Here is a 24136-nt window from a genome sequence, read left to right as displayed (position 1 = left end):
AATTATTTCAATTTATTACACAATTTTGCAATATAGTGACACTTTAAAACCAAATAGCTCTTTTTTTCTGGCAAAATCTCTTCTGAAACTTTTGTTAAGGAGGGATGAGATGTTGACAATGGCAAAGGCTTTTGAAGCATTATGACAGAAACCATTTCATAGCTGTATCAGAATTAGCTCAAAAATTAAAGCATGTACTTAAACTTGTGAACATTTAACAAACAAAAACATATTTTGTGTATTTCAAAAGCCCACTTTATTTTTTCAAGTTGCTGCATAAATATAAATAAAAACAAAACAGGAATCTGTTTTAAAGGGACTCTCTGTGAGATTATTATCTACTTTTCATTTTCTTTTATCTAGAATATCAAGAATCACAAATAGGTATGTCTATCTGAAGGTGAATGTCTTGCTGTACACTGTTGTGAACACTTTACAGCAAATGAATTTTCTTTATGATTTTACTGTATGGTTGTCTTACTTAGGTTTTAAGTATTGCCCAAAACATCAAGTATTGCCCAAAACATCCAATTGCACTATTTTCAATTTTAATTTGTAATAAAAGATATTAGTGTGTTTCCAAAATCTCTAAAACTTTGAAATAACTCGAGAGGGGAGTCCCATTCACTGTAAACTAATACTTATTTTTCTGTGTAAGTAAATCGTGTTATATTAATTGCACATTTTGTATTGTTTATAGTCACTTCTATGAAGCTGGATGTATCATTTACTATTCACTTCCTCTTGACCTTGCTGATATTTGGGGCTGTGACCTTCACCTTTCCTGGAATGTTTCTCGACATGTCCACATCCTGTTGATAAAAATAAAACAAGTTTGATTAATATAAGATTGTTTCAGCAAATGTGGATGCTAGTGTAAATAACCCCAATTTGGGATGACAGATGGACATTAAACTGACCATAAACAATGCTAAAAGCTCCTGACCACTTCGTGCTCAGGTGGGCTATAAAGATGGACCTTTTTCAAATGCTACAAAATGTTCATTTTACACTGCATGTATTTTCAGCCTTCACAGCTTGCTTATTTCTAATATTTAAGTTTTTTAGACTAGTATAAACAACATGAATCATGCCCATAATCTCAGAAAGGCATCCCTTGATGCCACTGCACCAATGTTGATTAATATACAAAAAAAAAAATTTAATATATTTATGAACTGCATTTTAACTTCAATTTCTATCTAGTCTAATTTTGATTTTATACCTCTGAAGCTGAAGAAACAAAACAAGAATGAATATTTCATATGAAAACAATACAGTCAAACATGTCTATAAAGACCACCATAGGGATCACTCATAACAGGTAAATTTATACAAAACAGTGCCGTTTTTCAACAGTATTTCAGTCACATAACGGCGAGTAGTTAACCTTACCCGTGTTCCTGGAATTGTACCAGTACTAACCTTTTCCATGCAAGTAGCTGCCAACATCTCTACATGATTCAGAGGTGGACGACGAAATGACTTCTGACAAAATTGTTACAATGAACATACACCTTGCCCGAGGATCAAGCTTACAGCCCCTTGATCTACACACACCATATTGAACTAAGGCTTGCCACGTTTATGTCATCTTTCAATGCAGGGTATGTAGTTTTGGCTTTTATTCAGAGGTGATTCTTAGTACAGGTCTGACTTTATTACCAAATTTTATAAAACTTAACCTCTAGAAATACGTGAGGAAATATTAGAAAAGTTTACCTTCAATATTTTCACAAGGTCTCTTTCTCTAGGTGTTATGGTTTTATCGTATTGAAACATGTTGATGGCAATTTTAGCAGCTGAAAAAATATATAAAAAACAGTGTTACTGGGGATGTTTTAAAGAAGTCAGTTATCCTATTTTGTTTTACCGTGCATTCCCGTGCAAACTTGTTTTCTGAAAGTAACTGTTGACTGCCTCGCTTTAAAACAGAAATACAGAACATTTTCACCACTCTGTGCTGTCTCAAATTCATACAAATGATTAATTCTTGTCATAACATTAAAATGGGAAAAAACTGAAAATACAACAATACCTTTTCCTCTTTTTGTTGACCCAGGTAGCAACTTGACTTTGTACCTGAAATGTCCAATTTCAAACATGACAAATAAAAGACTATGCCATCAGATTTTTTAAAAGTCATTATAAAATTAATCCTTAAAAGCCCGAACTGTATTTAAATAGAGGAGCACAAAACATTTTAACCCAGTCTTCTGAGCACAGTTTAGAAATCAATCCTACAAAAGTACTTATTAGTGTCCTAAAGTGTATAAAGAAGAAAAGATATGAAAACTTACTTATAATTTGTGAGAGCATTGTATGGAGCACAGACTGGCAGTGCAAAGAGCAGTTCATCTTCAATATTTGGTATACCAGTCAGTGAGTTCAATATTTGCTGATCCTAAAAACATAGAAAATGAGGAAATTACATGTTACATGAATGAAGGCTCAGTGTGATATGAAATTTCCAAATAGAAAAATTACTGACATTGAAAAAATATTTATAGAGACTTTCCACTTCTTTTCCTTTAGATGCAATAAGCAATGCAAGACTTTTTTAAAGTTTGGACATATTTATTTTACTCTTAACCTTCATTTATACATCACTAAGTAAATGGTTCACATATTTTGTAAAGTATTTATAGTATGTATTTTGTACTTGTTGAAGTTCAAAAAAAATGTGAACCATGTATTTTACTACTATATAAAGACATCGGTATAAATACATACATCAGTAGTTTGCGTATCATCTTCCAGTTTGTCATCGTCTTCATTGCCCTGTGAATCAACAGCCTCCTTGTTGTTGGCAGGACCCTCTGCAAAATGTAAAGAAAAATAAAATACTGCTATTTCTTTTCACGTTTGAAAAAAAAACACTTTTAACATCAATGCCTTGCTAAACTTCATTCAGTTCCCTGTCACAAATTTGTGCTAAAACAGTAGGATTCATTATGAATACTACCCATTATAAAAGGTGCCCTAGCGGGGATGTGTCTGCCACTCAACCAACAGGTTTCAGGTTCACCTACATGACACCAGTAATAGATTTCATTGAATATGGACTCGAGAAAGATTTAAGTAAGTTGTCATTTTTTCTTTAGAACTAACTTAAACTGCCAATTTCACTCCCTTGTCTAAAAATAAATCTAGATTTAACAATGAACAAAATGACAATGTTTAATGCACCTGATATTTTTGTGCTTTCAACATCTTTTATAATGATATCAACAAGTTCTGGCTTTTTCCTCTGTTGTTGTTGGGGTTTCTTATCCACTGCCGACTGTGGGCGTCCCTTTTCATCCTTCTTTCCCTTCTTCTTTTTATCTTCCTTCTTACTGCCTGCAGACTGGTTAATAAAGAAGTGTTATTAAGACATTTGATCAACTTGACATAAAAGCTTAACTGGTTTCAGACATGACACATATGTCAAGCAGAACAGAATTCACAGCTTTCAAATATTAAAGATAAACCAATAAGAATTATCAGTTTAATGGGATTTAAGATTGTGGACAGTTCATGAAAACTAGCCCATTGATGAGTTCAGCTTATTTAAGTTGTGACAACAGAATAATAAACCTTTACTAATACATCAGAAAGACTGTGTAAATGGAAAAGAAAGCATTTAGTTTCCAAAGTGTGAGAAAATATTCATGAAAAACACTGAATGGCTTTCCAGTCAAAAGTCAAAACTGACCGTCTGAAGGACAGAGAGCCTATGATTTTGGCTAATGACCAGCAAGCCATTCAATAAGAGTATTATCATATGACAACAGAAATAAATTTTCAGGTTTTTTCAACATTGTTGACTTATTAGCCCCTTAAACCTGTGTTGAATACAGGCCCGTCATATAGCATAAACAGCAGACGAGTGATTTATACAATGAATCATGTAATAATAGACCATGTCGTAATGCATTCATTGAGGTCTGTTCTTGACCCTACCAAGCCTCTAACATACAATCATTGAGATGTATGAACAACACTTATATTGCATATATTGTAAATGTCCTTATAGAAAAGGTCTTCATTTCAATGCAATGCCCTCAGATTTAGAACTAATATCTATGTTTTCATTCCTACAAATGAAATATTTTATGTCACATACAGCAAGTATTTCCATACGGAGTTGTCTTTCTTCTTCATCTTGATCCTTGTATTTCTCCTTCAATTTCTTCATCTTTGCCTGAAGGTAAACATATTTTTTCTTAAAATTAGTAAGATAATATTAGGTTATTGTTCAGTACAATACGGAGATATATTTGGACGAGTACCCAGCTGAGAAAACCATATTGGACAAGCCACTAGGCTCGTCCAATATGGTTTTTCCAGCTGGGTTTGAGTCCAAATATATCTCATATTGTACAGTTCAATGTTAAATAACCTTTTTATTCTATATTTATTTTATTTTAGTTTAAATTAAAGATGATTCACTGAATACTGTATTTCTGCCTTCCTGATTTTAAGACGCATAATCAAACTCTGTTCATAGAGCACCTACTTTACCCGATTTACATTCGTAACATTTTCACGCATTTCGGGCTTTACTGTATGGGATTTTTTGAACCGTCCAATTACAGAAAAAATACAGGTTTTTTGTACGCACGTGCATCCAATAAGGTAATAATATTGTATGGTCACATGTTGCAAATGAACGTTCACGACTGAATAGATAAAATAGATATAGAATAAGAAGCTTTATTTGTCAAAACAAACTAAAATATATATGTAACCATATTACTCTTGGTACGTCAATTTTCAAATAAAGTTAAAACTTAATCTTTCCTATCTTGGCACAAGCAAACGCACGGCACCGGGCAGCAATTACCTTATTTTGTGATATCAATCATCATTCTCCAATGGCAATGGAAATTACATGGCTGTTCTAAAGGAATGTTTTTGTTTTCATTTTTGACTTCTTTCTTCAAGTGGATAACATAAAATTTGAAAGTAAGTGTAATTTAATTAATTAAAAAAAAAAAGTAATAGACCTGTTCTCTGCATGTTATCACCTTCATTAGCTATATTTTTTCTGAAAATGATGTCAGTCACTTGATGGGGTTTGTTATGTACACATCATTATAGTGTGGCAATGCTGTCACGAAAAGTAAACATAATATTATAGATTCATACATCAATATTTCAAGTGGAAGACTGTCCAGGCCCTCCATTTCTACCCTGACAAAACCAAAGCCAACTCAAACTGATAATTTGAAAATCTTCTGAAAGTTAAGCAGAAACAAATAAAGGGTAGAAAAGTAGGTGCTAAATGCCTTGATGTACCATTTTTACGTACTACAGTGAACAATATTCAGAAACACTTTAAAACAACTAAAACACTTCAACCATCTAACTGAAGGTTACCTTCTGCCCTCTTTTAGGTTGCTGTTGTTGCTCCTGCGTTTCTTTCTCCTCCTTCCTTGCCTTGTTTCTACCCCTGCCCTGGCTGTCATCCAGTAGCCACGACACTTCATCCCTGTCCTCTTCAGCTTCATTTTGTACAGCCATCTGTTGCCCTTGCTTTTTAGCCTTCTTCATTTCACGTCTCTGTTTTGCAGATAATTTTGGCCCTGTTGCTGATTTCTGAAAATTTTTATAAGTAACCCTGACACAATTCTGGTCTTAAGAAAATGTTCCAGCTTTTAACAGTAGAAGAAGACCTCAGGTATCCCTTAAGACATTATTTAAGGGAAGGATAGGCACCTGGGTTGTTATTATTATACCAGATTTATATAGCGCCCTTTTCATGATAAAAAGGTTCAAAGGTGCTTTACATATAGCAAATGCAGCCACACACGGCGCGAATTTCATCCTCTGCTAGTACAGACACAGAGCAATCTGACCAAAGGAACAGAGCGAGATAAAGCCCCCAGAACAGAAAGAGAGAAATCCTTTTCGATACACACTTGTCCGGCTAACTTTGCCTAGCTCTTTGCGAATAGACAGTCTGGTTCTTTAATGTGTCCGGTGTTTAGCACCAATACACGCGTAGCCGCCTTTCCTGGGAAGAACCAGTACAGGCCTCTCAGTTAGGTGGGAAGACACTCAAAAGCATCTCAGAAATTTCCAGTGCCTGGACCGGGATTCGACCCCGGACCTCTGGATTGACAGTCGAGCGCGTTACCACTAGATCACCAGCCCACTGGGTGAAACCACTGATCTTCCGCTAGCCAGCTGGCTGGCTTCTTCACAATACAACTGGAGCACAGAAGTGTGGGGTAAATGATTTCCAAGTCAGTGACATTTAACACTAAGCTCTTGAGGCCAAATAAATTTTCGAATATATATGGAAAGCAATCTTATTTATCGTAATATTTCAAAGAAATGAAACTTTCTAGAAATATATCAATAACATAACAGTAATTATTAGGATCTTTATCCAATAAAACTACAGTATGCATAATCTGACTTTGAGGGACTATAGCCCAGTATATGAACCAACCTTTTCTCCAAATGTAACGACCTGATTATCACCGAGGAATATCTGATCACTTCCAGAGCTCTGTTGGGATATACTTCTTGATAACTCATACCTGTAATACCAAACATTTGCTATCATTTGATGTAGAAAATTCGTAACACAGCATTTATATGTTTTCACTGCCATGATCAAAATTTAGTATTTGACATATCTTTGGTAACTATCTGTATTTTTTTCAGGTCTACATGTATGATTTACTTTTTAAACTCTTTAAAATCAAGATCAGATTTTCATTTGAAACACTCAAAATATACTGTGAAATCTTGTATTTTCATGGGCATGAAATTTCTTTATTTTGACTAAAATGCCTCTTTTGTGTATATGAATTTGTGGGTTTCAACTTCTTTATCTAAAAATAACAGGACTTTTACTTGTCTGTTTGGGTTTAAAATTGGTGGACTGACTTAACCACTGAATTCATAAAAATTAGTTCCCCAAATATATTTCACAGTATACCACATACAAGATTGGAAATCTAGACAACAAAAAATTGGTTGAATTTTCATGTTTATATTGTTGTAAGCTAATATTTTTAGAAATCTACTTCATTCTGAAAAAGAAAACGTAAAAGCAAGTATAACGGCAAATAAATTTTTGCAGTAACCTTTAGCCTGCTAAATTTCTAAAATTGACTGGTCCATCATTCAATTTGTGCAGTTTCATATAATATTTGAAGGGGTGTTCACTGAAAATTTACTGACTGGACAGCGAACAGTGCAGACCATGATCAGCCTGTATGTACGTGCAGTTTGATCTTGGGTCTGCACTGGTCGAGAAGGCAGAATCACTTGCCGGCAGCAGGCTAAAGGTTAGTGTAATACAATAATTCCCTTACTTATCTCCTTTCACATGATGCAGACTGATCTCTGTATCTGGGAACTCCACATTTTGTTGTGGATTCACAGGTGCACACTGTCTCCCAACAATTATATCTTCACTGGTGTCAACACCATCAACAGTTCTATCACTGGTTGTATTATCACAGATTTCTTCTTCCTTCACAACACTTTCCACATCACATTCAGTCTCAACTTTAACCTGTTGACTAGCACTATTTTCAGTTTCCTCATTTTCATCACTCTGTTTTGAGACATTTTTAGCATTTTTTATTTCAGTTTCATCATCATTTTCATTATCTTTCTGCTCCGTTTCATCATCAGAGTCTACTTCATTATCACTGATTGTTTCCATAGTAATTTCGCTTTCCGCTACTGTAGAATCAGCAATAGACATTTCATCTTCTTCTGCAGTTCTGATTTTTCGTTCACCTGCATGACGAGGGATACTTCCTTCTTCCAACTGCAAAATAAAGAATCAAATAAGTAAGTTTAACACATACTAAATCAGAATTCTTACACTTAATTCTTACACCTATACTTGTATGTTTAATATGGATATACAACCAGTCATAAATAGTATTTCAGTAATGTAACTCTGGCCCCAATTTCAATAAAAAAAACTTAAGTAATTACTTAGTTAAGTCTGTTATTTCAAAAATCATGCTATTGCTTAAGCTATCGTTATTTAATGTTGATTTTTTTTCTATACCAATGTATTTATAGCTAAATTAAACTATGGTAAGTACTATTTGTCTGCAGTGCTTATTTCAGTCACGCATATATGATATTTCTATTTAAGCACGATATAACGAACTTAAGTATTTGCTTAAGTATGTTTCCTATTTTTATACTTCATTTTCTGTCAAATTCAGAATTGTTGTGCTTTGATCTATGAAATAGTCATGTATGGGTCTGATATAGACGAAAAAGTCAACATTGAAGACGCATAAAGGGGGAAAACAAGCATTTAAAATAACACACTTAGCTATGCAATTACTTAAGTATTTTCGTGAAATCAGGGCCTGATCTAAATGCCCACCATGAAACCCTCTCCAGTCCTAATTTGTTCTACAGAGTAACAGAAAGAAACAGACAACTTCTCTACATAATTCAAAGGTAGAGATGAGAGGTGGAGACTATATGACCAATAAACTGTCAGTTTCAACTCATAACCTCCTGTCTGGCAGTTTGATGCCATTCCTATTGAACTAGCTAGACCGTCTAAACGTCAAGATTTAACTGAAGATTCAACTACCAATGAAAACTTAAGATATATTTAGAACGCAGGTAAAATGACTTGAACTTTGATCAGGCATAAACAAATCTACTGATAAAAGTATTAACTTAATAGACATGGAACAGAAATCTACTTACCTTGAAAAGAAGTCCGAATCCATAGATAAGGTATGATGGAGGTAAGTAGTTCTTCTTTCCTAAAATGATATTATAAAAATATTTTCATCTCAAAGAATTGGGTAAAATTTTGTATTTTTTTATTCATATTTTTAACTACATTACAACAACAGAACAGCACTCCTATATTTCATTCCATTTTTTTATTCCTTAAGAAAATTACAACAAACAAAGCAAAAAAAGTTGGACATTTATAACTTTTGATGTATTTCTTTACTTAATAATCACAAAAAAACTGTTGCCCAAATGTAAGATTGGTCATGATACCTTGATCAGTAGGCCTACTCTATCTTAACTTTCAAATAAAATGGCTCATGATATATGAACAGTGCAATCATTTCGTGTCATGGCATAAAATTTTATGATTTCAACAATCAAAACTACTTTATCGAGACAAAATTTTGTGGATTTAATAGTTTATTTTTTAAAGCATAAAATAAATGTAAAATATGGTTATTCGCTGGGATTTAATTTTGCAGATTGGTGCAAACACAAAATCAGAAAAAAAAGTCTTGTGTGAATATCAAAGATTTCCTAAACACAAATAATTCCTATGTAGATTCTATTCTTGTATATTCTTGTTATTTGTTCAGACAAGTATGAAGATGATTAAATACAAGTTACTCACCTCTGATCATAAAGCTTCCAGTAGTCAGGTACTCTCCAGACGGTGCTGTCTTGGATACCTGACTTGGGTACACCCACCATGCACTGGTTACCACTTTTGCATCCCAGGCTGCACTATTACATATGGCCATGGTTCCCGCTTCATTCAATGTTTTTGGTGGCACTGGTTCCCCTGTATTGTTCTTGATAATTACACTGCTGGCACCATGTAAGTCAGCATGCACATAAATATCACCTATAAATGAAAAAATATTTGTAAATATTTCCCTCCAGTCAAGTGGAACAGTCATATCTTATGTAAGAATGTTCTGTTGACAAGTTATTTCTCACCCAAAAACTTGTGACTGTATGTTTGTTTTGTTTAGTTAAATGCTATTTCAGACAAAATCTATTTGTAATTTAAGCTAAATTTAAAGTATTAAACATGAATATTTTCATATGTACATTGTAGCAAACACTAACTGGAACAAATTTTCAGCATACTTTCAGCAAATGATTAATACAAGGCAGAAGGATTTTCACATGTATGTGTGCCCAAATCTACACATCTCTATTAATTTACATTGTATTTCTAAGCCACACTATGTATAAAATACCTTGTTTCAAGTATCGTTTCACAATAAGCTCATTCTGTTGTTGATCTCGGCCACCAATCACCAGGAAATTCTCTGAACTGATGAACCATAAAAACTTCTCAAACCTGCAACAACGAAAGAAGCAATAGAATAATTCTAGTTTATATTTTACTTATCAACAGGGGTTGTTCTTACTAATATTTTATTATCCCTTTTGGCAGTAACGTTTCTGCCCAGGCCGTTTATCCTGTCATATACATAATAAAACTGCATTTTTCTTCTGGTTAACAAATATATCTAATAAATTAAATCAAAGAAGTGATGTTAACATAAACAATACAAGCAAAGTCCTGAAAGATGGACGGATGGATGGATGGATGGATGGATGGATGGATGGATGGATGGATGGGTGGACGGACGGATGGATGGACAATGTCAACTCTTTTTAAGTCCCCTCTCCGCAAAAAAAATTTGAAGTGGTGGGGTTGTGGGTGGGGGGACACAATTTAAGCAATGGGAATGTTTGCAAATCTTCAGCACTATATCTTTCTTATTAATCAGCTGATAGGTAAAAAGCTATGTACCAGTGTGTTTTCCTGACTTTATTGATAGAGGCAGCTGTTGCAACATCTTTCAATGTTTCCTTTGTCTTTTTCTCTGCAGACTTGAATGCCTGTAAAACATGAAATGTTTAAACAGTAATAAGTAATACATGTCAAACTTGTTGCACCAGCACAAAGAATATATGGATTTTCTCACGCTGTTTCTGTTGTTTTCAATCATACTGACACAATTATTGGTCATATGGTGACTTTCCAGCATTTTATGTTGGAGAAACAGCATTGTATCAAGCATAAGCAGGCACCTGGACAGAACCACTGACCTTCCGTAAGTCAGCTGCTCACAATTTCCCCACATGAACTGATGGAACTAGGAAGGAATAAAAAGGACTTCAAACACATTTGACAAATCATCACAAATTGCAGTCTATGGCTCAGACTCCCGAACACTGGACTGGCAGTTCAAATTCTCCTCCTGAGCCAGCCAGCAGAGCTTTTTGAAACCTGGAGAAAGTATGATTTCCATCATAGAAAGATAATATCTGTTGGCATTACATCTATGGAAACCCTTATCATGCTGGACACAACCGAGTCTGCCTTTGCAACCAGTGTAGATCTTGATCAGCTTGCACATCTGTGCAGTCTGATCATGATCTGCACTGTTTGCCATTCAGTCAATATATTTGTAGTAAGCACCCCTTTAAACAGTTAATGGTACTGTCCAAATTGAAAGATAGACAAGTTCATGATAGAAATTTAGCAGGGTAAGGGTTATTATTTTTCAACAAACCTTCTGAGATGCATCCACAGTTTTCTGTTCTTTCACAGCTGCTTGCTTCTTTTTTTCAAAGTATCTGAAAATTAATGTCAATGATGTTAATACAACCTCATCTCAACAGAAAAGAAGAATCTGGTTTCAAATGTCCATATTATAGAACATTAGAGACAGATAGTCCACAAATCATGAGACAAAGTCTGCATTTTTTCTTAGATTTTCACAAGGAATACGTATGAAAAGACAAAACCTGAACAGTTAAAAGCTACAAAAAGCACTTGGGTTTAGCTAATGCCACTACCTCCTTGGGCAATAAATTCATAGATTTAAATTTCATGGAAAAATATATTTGTGAAATCAGAAAAAATTGTCCCCTAAGAGTATTACTGATTTCACAGTATGCCTGACCTTGATCATGGTTTAATAATCCTCTGATCAAGCTACTATGTTTAAACTTACTTTCTGGAGTTGGCATATGCACTGAGTGCCAGGTCAATGTCTATCTTCATTGGTTTTATAGGTTCATCATCATCTTCATCTTCCTCGAAGTCACTGTCTACATATGGATTCCTGGAATTATACAATTATGGTTTTTCGACTACTTTTGTAACTTTGCTGTTTTAGCAGCCTGGTTGCTTGGCTGGGAGAGCATCAGTAGTGTTCAAAGACCCTGCATCCAAGTTACTGTCTGGCCGCACATTTTTCCCATCCTATGGCATAATTATAATCTCTCTGCTAAAAACAAACAATATTTAATATTCCGACTATAAAACTGGTAGTCCTGTTGAGCAATGTAATGGTACAATAAAGTTAAGAAATTACAAGTCTACAATATCTCCATGTAACTTACTGTAAGAGAAGAGTGATGTGGTTGGTTGCCAGTTTGAGATCTTTGATTGCCATGGCAACAGGATCACCATCCATCTGTGCCTCTTTGACAAGGTTGTGTATCTCCGTCCAGTCTATCTGGTTAGCTATGGCACTCCTGACAATCAATATGGCTCGGTCAACCTGTTACACAATTCAAGAAAGTAATTTTTCATTAATTTATCTCACTGTTATCAGTTTTGCTTTTCTAATATCAATTTTTTAACAAAAGATATTCTGTTTGAGTTGGGTTTCATGTCAAACCAACACAATTACAGGTCACACTGTGACTTTCATGTTTTGATGGTGGAGAAGAACCCGGTGCTCCAAAGCTTTACTGCAGGCCAGGCTGACACTACAGCGAGTTGGCCAGCTGGATGGCTTCCTCACATGAAGGAATTCTACACCCAAGCATGGTTTCATCCCCTTATCTGTGCAGGGCAAGTAATTCCAAGTAAGCAACCTAAACAATTTTAGCCACGGAGGTCCCTTATCTACACAGGAAGAAATGAAATATCTTATACTCAATATAAATTTTATTTTTTGTTGTGTTGCATCATCACAACTCAAACCATAATTGAGCCGTGCCATGAGAAAACCAACATAGTGACTTTGCGACCTGCATGGATCTAGACCAGCCTGCGCTTCCACGCAGTCTGGTCAGGATCCATGCTGTTCACTTTCAAAGCCTATTGAAATCAGAGAAACTGCTAGCGAAAAGCATGGATCCTGACCAGACTGCGCGGATGCGCAGGCTGGTCTGGATCCATGCTGGCCGCAAAGCCACTATGTTGGTTTTCCCATGGCGTGGCTCATATCGTGATTTTTCAGCCTTCAAACTTCATTGGAAAAGAGATGTCCTGGTTTCTTTGTCATCTCAGTTATTTTTAAAAACATAAAATCATACATATATGCCCAATAAAACAACAGAAAAACAATTCTAAAAAACATACAAGATCAAGATTCATCTCTATAAGCTGTCCTTTCATTTTATCAACTTCTTGTTCCTTCTGTAAACCTTCAACTCTCTTCTCATGATCTCTCCTTACATTATCCAACTTCTTCAATGCCGTCTTCTCCTAAAACACAACATTTAATTCATTTAACCATACTCTATCTCTGTTTTCAAAGTCATTCTTACGCTGAGAAATGTTGCAACTAAAATTGCTTAGTTAAATATAATACACATTATTAAAAGAGCACTCTACTGTGCAATTATGAGTTTTCATGGGTTGACTTATTTTCTTGGATTTCATGGTTGAGTCAATCCACAAAAGTATATACCAACGAACAAGTAAAAATTCCCATTCATTTTATGTTCAGAACTTTATTTTACGAATTTATATATCCCAACAGAATAGCAGTTTTGGTCAAAACCACAAAATTTCCTGCCCATAATATTAAATGATTTCACAGTACTTACCGTAACATCTTATAATCAGAAGTCAATAATGACTAGAGCCTGTATTCATAAACATTAAGAGCTTGAAACTGGCATTACAAAATGCTGAAATTTCTTTTGCCATTTCATAATTAAATTAGCATGGACTGCAATCAAACTTTACAGGAAAAAAATCTTACAACTACGGACAACTCTGCAAATTTTTTGTAGTACTTATCTATTATAACCAAAATCACATTTATTTAACCTCATTAGATGATGATTTTGTGCATTTAATTAATTAGCTAAATCAGATATTTCAACAAAATTCACTAATTTATTCTATTCTACAGTCACTTAGCACACAACATACCTGTTGCAAAGTCTTCAGTTCCATTTTCTGACTCTCCATCTTGGAGTAGAACTCGTCAACTGCCTGTAAGAAACAACAAGAGCTGTCGGAGGACAGCAACGCTCGACTATTTAACAGCCTTGTCGCTTGAATGAATAAGAAAGTCGAAAAAGGGGCATAATTTAGTAAAAAAGTAAAATAGGGTTATGGAACCTGCATAGTGCTTATCAGCTCATGACAGTGGACAAGTGTATGAAGTTTCAATCCATTCCCATTAGTGGGTACTGAGATACCAGCTTACATATAAGAATTTAACCCAAAAACTCCTAAGTTGAAAAAGGGGCATAATTTTGTAAAATGCAAAGTTGAGTTACTGACCCTTTGCACTGCACGTCATATCATGAAAGTGAACTAGTGTGTGAAGTTTCAATCCTTTCCCATTAGTGGATACTGAGATACCAGCTTACATACAAAAACTTAACCAAAAATTTCTATGTTGAAAAAGGGGCATAATTTTGTAAAAAATCAAAATAAAGTTATGGGACCTGCTTTGTGCATGTCAGATCATGACAGTGAACAAGTGTGTGAAGTTTCAATCCATTCCCATTAGTGAGTACTGAGATACCAGCTTACATACAAAACCTTAACCAAAAAATTCTAAGTCGAAAAAGGGGCATAATTTTGTAAAAAAGCAAAATAGAGTTATGGAACCTGTGCAATGTAAGTCAGTTTATCACAGTAAATAAGTGTGTGAAGTTTCAATCCATTCCCACAAGTGGTTACTGAGATACAAGCTTACATACAAAACCTTAACCAAAAATTTCTAAGTCAAAAAAGGGGCATAATTTTGTAAAAAAGCAAAACAGAGTTATGGAACCTGTGCAATGTAAGTCAGTTTATCACAGTGAATAAGTGTGTGAAGTTTCAATCCATTCCCACAAGTGGTTGCTGAGATACCAGCTTACATACAAAAACTTAACCAAATCGGGACGCGGACGCCGACGCGGACGCGGACGCCGACGCATGGGCGAGTCCAATAGCTCTACTATTCTATGAATAGTCGAGCTAAAAATCAACCAATAAACACTGAGCAGTCTGATCAAGATCTGCATTGTTCGCCATTCAGTCAACATCCCTTTTAACAGTTAATGGTGCTGTCTAAATTGAAAGATGGACATGTTCATTATAGAAATTAAGCAGGGTAGGGTTCAGCCTGAATTAATCCAGTGCAGACACCTTGAGCCTTTTTCCAATTACTGAGCAAAGTCACCATATGATTTATATGTTTACATCATCAAAAAGAAACACTCAAGTTAAAGACACATACAAGAAGACACACATAATTTCTTCATCAAAATGAGCAAAAATAACCAACCTGTAAAACAGAAAGTAACTTGTCAAAAATGTAAAAGAAATATAAAATGCAACTGATTCTCGCAACTGAATATTACCTTATTAAAGGATTCAAATTCTACAACATGTCGTTTCTCATACTGTTTGAAGAGCATGGGATGGAATTCATCAAAGGTAAGTAACTCTGTTGGTTCCCCTTCCTTGGCATTTGGTCTTTTCTCCGACTTCTGGATTATGAAACCCTGAAATACATAAAATTTCTATGTAACCCAAAACTTGTTCCCATGACACAATTACCATCTTAAAACAGTAGTTAGTCTTTTCATAAAGGTACAAAAGGTCATATGTTTGACAATATTTTATATTTCAGACAAAAACGGACAAATCTATTGCCCTCTTTTTCATTTAAAAATGGTTAAACAGTACACATCTCATCAAAGGTAAGTTCATCCCAACAAATTTTACTTCTTTTGTGGCTTCTTCTCAAAAGCGGCCTTGAATGTCGTGGCCTCAAGCTCATTGGACTAGTGCTAAAAACGTTACGATAAATAAAATACTGGCAAAATAAACTTTGATGTTAACTTTTTCCATCCACATAGCTCTCTTTATAAATCCTGAAATTCACCAAATGCATCTATTCTTCAACAACACTTTGACCACAGTTTAATCCATTTTGCTTATTAATAATATCATGTAAATTAACTGAACCACAATTCATACCTTTGAGTTCTGTGTCTGCAATAAATTCAGAAGTCCCTCTGCTTCCTCTATAGCAATCAGCAACTTTGGCATATCTGTAATATATATAATGTTATGAAAACATTTAAAACACATTTTTCTCACAGGTTCAATAAATAAGTTAACCTACTATCTACATTCCTTGAATGCTTCTTAGGTTGGGACTGTGAAGATGACAGCCAAAATCCACTTTGAAAGTTTAATTCTAAATAGACTACACAACTTTAGCACAGTTGAACTACATTTTGTAAATTCATAACAGAACCCCTGTTCCTTGTAAAGACAGCATTTCAAGTCTGCAGAACCACAGGCTGTCTATACCTCATAAAAAAAATCATACACAAGAATTGTGTTTCTTAGCCCTCAGAGTTGAGGGCAAATGGTGCGGGATTGAAGACCTTAACCAAACAGTTTGTTTTGTTTGTTTTGGGTTTAACGCCGTTTTTCAACAGTATTTCAGTCATGTAACGGCGGGCAGTTAACCTAACCAGTATTCCTGGATTCTGTACCAGTACGAACCTGTTCTCCGCAAGTAACTGCCAACTTCCCCACAATAACCAGACAGCCACCTCCTGTATCTGCTATTGTATAATATAAAATGAAGACTTAATCCAGTGGCAATTTCAAAATTGTATAGACCTGACACTTCCATAAATAAGTATCCATTACACTGAAGTTTTACTGCACCAACAGTTTGATAAGAGTTATTTTAACCTTTACCCTGCTAAATTTCAGGCTGATCTTGGTTTGCACTAGTCGCAAAGGTAAAATGAGCCGTGCCATGGGAAAACCAACATAGTGGCTTTGCGACCAGCATGGATCCAGACCAGCCTGCGCATCCGCGCAGTCTGGTCAGGCTACATGCTGTTCGCTTTTAAAGCCTATTGGAATTGGAGAAACTGTTAGCGAACAGCATGGATCCTGACCAGACTGCGCAGATGCGCAGGCTGGTCTGGATCCTTGCTGGTCGCAAAGCCACTATGTTGGTTTTGTCATGGCACGGCTCAAATCATTTGCTACCAGCAGGGTAATGGTTAATTAATTAAGTTACTTGAGAACTTACATATACCTCAGTGATTTCATAGCTCTGATCTTCTTTAAGTTCATATCTCTATTTCTTTGACAGACCTTACCTTTAGTGATATCAAATCCTTTACCAATTTTAACATTCTCTGGGAATCCGGCCGTTAACAGACAATGTTCTATCATAGCTGGCCCATAATCTACAAAAGAAACATATACTGTAAAATGACATTCATTTGGGGACTAGTTTTCATTACTCACACAGTTGCTTCAATACACAAAAATTAAACCATAAGAACAAATAGAACTTCCATTCCCTTAGTGAAATGAGTTGATTTAAGTGTACTAAGTATGCACATGGGCTTTTTACATGACAACAAATATTTACAAGTATAAACACGTATTAATGCCAAGTGACATTTCAGAATGTTCTATTTATAGACTTACCTAAATGAGAGATCAGCAGCTTCTTCAGTGGATCACCTACTTTTCCAGGAAGGATTATCTCCCTTAGTCTAAAAAAATCAACAAGACATTTACTGTGTCATATCTCATACAACTGTTTAAAAGTTTTCTCATTTTTCAAATGCATTTAATTGATGCTACAACACAAACATTTAATTTTATATCTATGGAAATTTCAGAAAACATTTATAATGTTTGAAAACACGTAAAATGCCAATATTTTAGTACAAAAAATCAAACTCATGGAAAAAAATTCCATTTTATGAACAGTTTTCCCACCAATTCAGAATAAAATGTTTCTTTTTCACTGTGTGTACTTCTAATAGACATTTCTAACGTAAACGTAAATAGGAAACGGATTACTGAATCCGTAAATGTTATTTGCAAATAATGGTCTAAGGGAGATACTATTGCATTACTACTGGATGAAATTGTCTCCCATAGACCACAAATTAGCCTAAAATTTTACGGATTCAGTATTCCGTTTTGTAATTACGTTTACGTTAGAAAGGTCTATTTAAAAGCTGGGAAAGATCTAATTAAGTACTTGCAGTGAAAAAAAAAGGATTTTGTTTTATGCACAAGTTTACCAAGAACATCTCAGAGATTTGACAAATTACTAGCAAATATTCCTTAAAATGTTAAATCTCTAAATAAAACTTCACTAACTTTTCTTCTGTGGGTAGCTCATGTTGTTTAGCGCTATCTAGTGGATATGTTTCTCTCACTGCAAACCTCACATCCTGACTCTGGTCTGTACGAGGACGTAAAATGTTGAGGATCGTGTACTCATAATCTGTCAACACTATATTACCCTGTAGGAATAAAATTAGAGTCATTAACAAGAAAAAATTATTCTTGAAGATAATAACTGTCCAAACAACTGGAAAATAAATCCAGCTTAATTAGATTAGAGCTTTTTTCTTAAAGTCATTGGACACATAATAAATCAACTAAACCATCATATTAAAACCATATATGGAGTATCTAAAGTGTTACTAGCAACAAGAGGACCATGATGGTCCTGAATCGCTCACCTATCCCCACATGACCCAGTGTTGAACTGAGTATGACGTCGTTATTTCTATTATTTGACATAGTGACCTAGTTTTTGAGCACATGTGACCTAGATATCATCAAGATAAAAAATTCTGACCAATTTTCATGAAGATCCATTGAAAAATATGACCTCTAGAGAGGTCACAAGGTTTTTCTATTATTTGACCTAATGACCTAGTTTTTGAAGGCACGTGACCTACTTTTAAACTTGACCTAGATATCATCAAGGTGAACAATCTCACCAATTTTCATGAAGATCTCGTGAAAAATATGGCCTCTAGAGAGGTCACAAGGTTTTTCTATTTTTCGACCTACTGACCTAGTTTTTGACCGCACATGACCCAGTTATGAACTTGACCTAGATATCATCAAGCTGAACATTCTCATTAATTTTCATGAAGATCCATTGAGAAATATGGCCTCTAGAGACATCACAAGGTTTTTCTATTTTTAGACCTACTGACCTAGTTTTTGACTGCACGTGACCCAGTTTCGAATCTGACCTAGACATCATCAAGGTGAACATTCTGACCAATTTTTATGAAGATCTCTTGAAAAATATGGCCTCTAAAGAGGTCACAAGGTTTTTCTATTTTTAGATCTACTGACCTAGTTATTGATCGCACATGACCCAGTTTCGAACCTGACCTAGATATCATCAAGATGAACATTCTGACCAATTTTCATAAAGATCCCATGAAAAATATGGCCTCTAGAGAGGTCACAAATTTTTTTCTATTTTCAGACCTACTGACCTAGTTTTCGACCGCACATGACCCAGTTTCAAACTTGATCTAGAGATCATCAAGGTGAACATTCTGACCAATTTTTATGAAGATCCATTGAGAAATATGGCCTCTAGAGAGGTCACAAGGTTTTTCTATTTTTAGACCTACTGACCATGTTTTTGATCCCACGTGACCCAGTTTCGAACTTGACCTAGATATCATCAAGGTGAACATTCTGACCAATATTCATGAAGATCCCTTGAAAAATATGGCCTCTAGAGAGGTCACAAGGTTTTTCTATTTTTAGATCTACTGACCTAGTTTTTGACCCCACGTGACCCAGTTTCGAACCTGACCTAGATATCATCAAGATGAACATTCTGACCAATTTTCATGAAGATCCATTGAAAAATATAGCCTCTAGAGAGGTCACAAGGTTTTTCTATTTTTAGACCTACTGACCTAGTTTTTGACCCCACGTGACCCAGTTTCGAACTTGATCTAGAGATCATCAAGGTGAACATTCTGACCAATATTCATGAAGATCTCTTGAAAAATATAGCCTCTAGAGAGGTCACAAGGTTTTTCTATTTTTAGATCTACTGACCTAGTTTTTGACCCCACGTGACCCAGTTTCGTACTTGACCCAGATATCATCAAGATGAACATTCTGACCAATTTTCATGAAGATCCATTGAGAAATATGGCCTCTAGAGAGGTCACAAGGTTTTTCTATTTTTAGACCTACTGACCTAGTTTTTGACCCCACGTGACCCAGTTTCGAACTTGACCTAGATATCATCAAGGTGAACATTCTGACCAATTTTCATGATGATCTCATGAAAAATATGGCCTCTAGAGAGGTCACAAGGTTTTTCTATTTTTAGATCTACTGACCTAGTTTTTGACCGCACGTGACCCAGTTTCGAACTTGACCTAGATATCATCAAGATGAACATTCTGACCAACTTTCATAAAGATCCCATGAAAAATGTGACCTCTAGAGTGGTCACAAGCAAAAGTTTACGGACGGATGCAAGGACGCCACGCGATCACAAAAGCTCACCTTGTCACTTTGTGACAGGTGAGCTAAAAAAAACCCAGGACAGATGAAAAGCTCAGGCCCTCCTCTCTTGTGTTTGAGACTTAGTTTTGTTTGCAAGAAATTATAAGTAGCACTGCACAAAACCCTTCAGAAGTTTTTCATCTTGTATTAGTTCTCTCTGGAGGGGAAACATGTATTTGCACAAACAGAAAAACCATTTCTGTAATTCTCCTACCGCTGCTGTGTAATTTGATTTTTCATTTGAAGGTTGAGTACATACAGACAGTGCCAGTAACCTTCAACTTGAATCAATTCACTCATACACTTTCTTTGTAGCATTTTTATGTCACACCAGCATAATTAAGATTTTTATGGTGCCTTTTCAGCTTTAATGATGTATAAGACTCCTCTGAGTGGGGAGCCTCTCTTTTCCATACAGATATAGAGTCACTGTGGCCATAAAGTAGGTATAAGACAAAGTTTAGAGGTCTAGGTTAACCTAACCCTAACTTTTAGTCAGTATATTTTAGCAGTGAGTACCTACTGTATGGAATATTTCATATGGAAAAATAGTGTTTCCACTCTATGTGAGGTGGGCACCTTGCCCAAATCAACACAGAGAAAACCCATTTAAATTTAGTGACTTTCATCACTCAGCCAAAGCTACCCTTCTTTTTATTTTATATTATGCAGCGTTATTGAAATACAAGACAACTCATATCAAATCAGACAGTTTTTTTTTAATTCTAGGACCCTGACTATAATGCTGCAATGGGAGCCCAGTCTCAAAACTCTAGATTCTGATGAGTTGCCTCTACTGACACTTTTGAAACAGATGGCAAGCTGCAGTCTCAGACTGCTCTGCAAACTCAAAAATCTAGAAACCTTAAAACTACATGTTAGATTGAGTTCTTTAAAGGGAGAAGTATTTGAGAGTTTCTTTTTCATATTTAAACAACACCTACCCTATCGTACAACTCCAGTATAACATGGTATGCTGCCTCTCCTGAACCGAAGGCCAAGTCCACAATACGATCTACTCCAAACTGTCGAACACTCTCCAAACGACGTCCCTTCAGATGCTTTCTCATCTGAAGTATTAAATGTTAAATACAAAATGCTTACCTTGCAGATGTTTAACAAGAAAGTATGATGGTCAATAAAATCTTGAAACTGGCAGGCCTCTTTATTTTTTATTTGTCTCTTTAAATGTTGTAGAAGTTCTTGTGATTAAAAAGATTGAAAAATATATAGTTCAAGGACTTGCCTTCCTCCCCTGAAACTTTCTAACCAACCCCAAAAACAGCAAACTGAGCAACTCTCTTCAAAACTTTATTCCTAATTATGTAGATACTACTAGTATACAAAAAATGTATGCTTATTTTTAACTCGTTACTGTCACATACATTATCTGTACAAATTACAGAATCTTCTAAGAATCACCAGTCCTGCAAAAATAATATACTTAAAAAAAAAAAAAAAAAAGACTAAAAACTTGACATTCATTCACTAATGCACTGGAAGGGTAGAAGTCAAGTGAAGAACTGACAACAGTTTCTGGCTGAATTCTCATTTAAAGTTATTACGTTTGAACATAAGGACAAAACAGAAAAGGCAGGTCAAAGCTAGAAAAACTGTAAACATTTATCAAAAATTAATTCATTAAAATTAATGTACCGGAACCTACTTTCATAGAAAATCCAGAGGGAGCAGGATTTTTTGGCCACTCAAACTCGGTACTGTGTAACTTTATACCAGACTCCATCAAAATCATCGCCTTGTCATCCGGTCTGAAATAGTAATTACATAACTTAACTTTATACTTATATGCAGGGTGTGAATACAATGGACAATGTTCAACAAATGTTACAGCAGGCTTTATACAACCCAAGACATTTTTCAAGAAAAAATGAATTTTTTATATCAGACCAAATCAGAATCCTTGGCCTTAGCAATATTAAATACTATACTTATAATCTTAACTTAATAAAATCTCTAAATGTAGAGATTCCAACATTACTACACTTTTTTGTGTTAAATTTATGAAGTAAAAGCATACTTTCCAAGACGAATGAGGTAGGTTTTGTTGTCTACATCATACACATTCATCACACGCATACTAACAAATCTGTAAAAAGACATAAAAGTTTATGAAAATAAAGTTTAAAAGCACTGCCCTCCAGATTTGGCTAAAAATAATGTTTCCTTCAAATTGAAGGTTGGTCTTGTTATGAACATTAGAGTATGAGTTTTTGTTTCTAAAATATTATAAAGATTCCAAATCAAGAGAAAAAGATAAGTGTGTCACGGATCGAACCCCGGACCAACACGGCAATAAAGAGATGGCAATGGCTACGATTACGGTACCGTAATCCTAGCCTCCGATTCTAGGATTACGGAAGTTCCGTATTCCTAGACAATCCTATGAGGATAGGCTAGGATTACGGAAGTATGTAACAGGCATCAAGTATATGTTAGAACATGCATAAATGATGTTGTAAACTTACTTATTTCACTTAAAACAGCGATTTTTCATGCCTGTCGTACATACGGGTGTTGATTTCGCCCGATTCTATTTGCATGGAAATCTAAAGTGACAGGCAAAATCAAATCATAAAATTTAAAGTATGAATTTTATTCAAATATTTTTTTAAAATCCTTTTGAGCTATCATTAAGAAAATAATCCATGTTTTCTGTCAATTTCAAAAAAAAAAAAGAAAAGAAAAACATTTAGTATGGTTTAGGAAAAAAAAACTTATAAATACGGGTGTTGATTTCGCCTTTTTTTCGTGGAAAAATCGAGTGACAAACAAACCAATCTCATAAAATTTTAAGTATAGAATATATTTTTTTTTAATTTAACATTAACCCTCATATTTCTATAATATTTCCGCGCCGTTATACTAACCCAAAATGGCGGATCGATAACACGAAATACACGTACCATGGTATGCATGAAAAAATCGCTATTTTCAGTGAAATTTAACATCATTTATGCATGTCCTTACTTATTTCCGTAATCCTAGCCTATCCTCGTAGGGTTGTCTAGGAATACGGAACTTCCGTAATCCAAGAACCGGAGGCTAGGATTACGGTACCGTAATCGTAGTAGCCACTGCCTAAAGAGGTTTTCCTGTTGTCTTAACTTAACCAATAGCACTTATACTTATAGTGGATTTAGTGAATTATGACTTCAAAAGATAGATTGGTACATCAAGATAATATGTCCCAAATTTAGAAAGGTATCGGATAAGTTCTTTTACCTGTGTGCTTGTTAGATCACTTAAATAAATTGCAACAATTCAATAAAACAAAAAACAAAAATGGGGGTGCGGGGGCAATAGCCCTTCTCATAATAAAGCGAGATTATGTATTGAAAGTGTGTACCGGTAAAGTGCAGGTGTTCCAAATTATGATGAGTATAAGCTGAGTAACCAAACTTTGTTATCAGCCTAACTTGCCCTAAGCCTATGGCTGATTATTGCCAGAGTTGTAAAATTTTAAAAATTGTCAATGTTAGTAAAGTCCATTTCTTTAGTGAGTGAAATGTATTTTTTAAAACTAAACGATCCTTGTTAAAAGGCAAAATAAATTATCTAATTTCGCAATAAAATTAAAAGTTAGGATATCCTTCTTTCAGTTTCATAACACCTCACATGTTGTTACTATACTCCCCACAGATAATAATACATACAGACCTTAATAATTCACGTATCACGGCTGTGATATCTATCGTACTAAATCTTCCCTTCATTCTGAACAATTCTATTGTAGTAAAAAGAAAAAATTAAAAGTTTTTGTGTATGTGTGTACAACTTTTCACATTTCCGTCATCTTGTTTTTATTCTAATATG

The 24136-nt window shown here is 34.9% G+C and overlaps 1 protein-coding gene across 1 annotated transcript; it reads right to left on the bottom strand.

Annotated features, from left to right (window-relative positions):
- LOC123540313 (ribosome quality control complex subunit NEMF-like) lies at nt 1–24136 on the bottom strand. Its single transcript, XM_045325233.2, has 28 exons — nt 23981–24136; nt 22341–22409; nt 21969–22071; nt 21247–21372; nt 18119–18264; nt 17432–17499; nt 17095–17184; nt 15944–16017; nt 15322–15465; nt 13892–13954; nt 13091–13216; nt 12121–12281; nt 11730–11840; nt 11286–11349; nt 10520–10608; nt 9957–10060; nt 9362–9595; nt 8695–8753; nt 7317–7780; nt 6443–6533; nt 5365–5583; nt 4109–4186; nt 3190–3349; nt 2734–2819; nt 2301–2404; nt 2039–2082; nt 1723–1802; nt 1–812 (listed from the first exon to the last, which is right to left on the bottom strand). Exons 1-28 carry the CDS (start codon nt 24034–24036, stop codon nt 735–737), a joined length of 3291 nt encoding a protein of 1096 aa, XP_045181168.2. The 5' UTR covers nt 24037–24136; the 3' UTR covers nt 1–734.

The sequence above is a fragment of the Mercenaria mercenaria genome, chromosome 1, assembly GCF_021730395.1.
Source record: "Mercenaria mercenaria strain notata chromosome 1, MADL_Memer_1, whole genome shotgun sequence".
Classification (NCBI taxonomy): Eukaryota; Metazoa; Mollusca; class Bivalvia; order Venerida; family Veneridae; genus Mercenaria; species Mercenaria mercenaria.
This window is presented reverse-complemented; position numbering and strand designations above follow the sequence as displayed.

Bases quoted from the DNA above. Each gene is read 5' to 3' on its own strand.
- LOC123540313 (XM_045325233.2), bottom strand. From the start codon at position 24,036: ATGAAGGGAAGATTTAGTACGATAGATATCACAGCCGTGATACGTGAA. The intron at 6,534-7,316 runs GTAAGGGAATTA...TTGGTATTACAG, and splicing joins CATCATGTGAAAGGAGATAA to GTATGAGTTATCAAGAAGTA. The intron at 1,803-2,038 runs GTATTGTTGTAT...ATATTTTTTCAG, and splicing joins GTCAACAAAAAGAGGAAAAG to CTGCTAAAATTGCCATCAAC.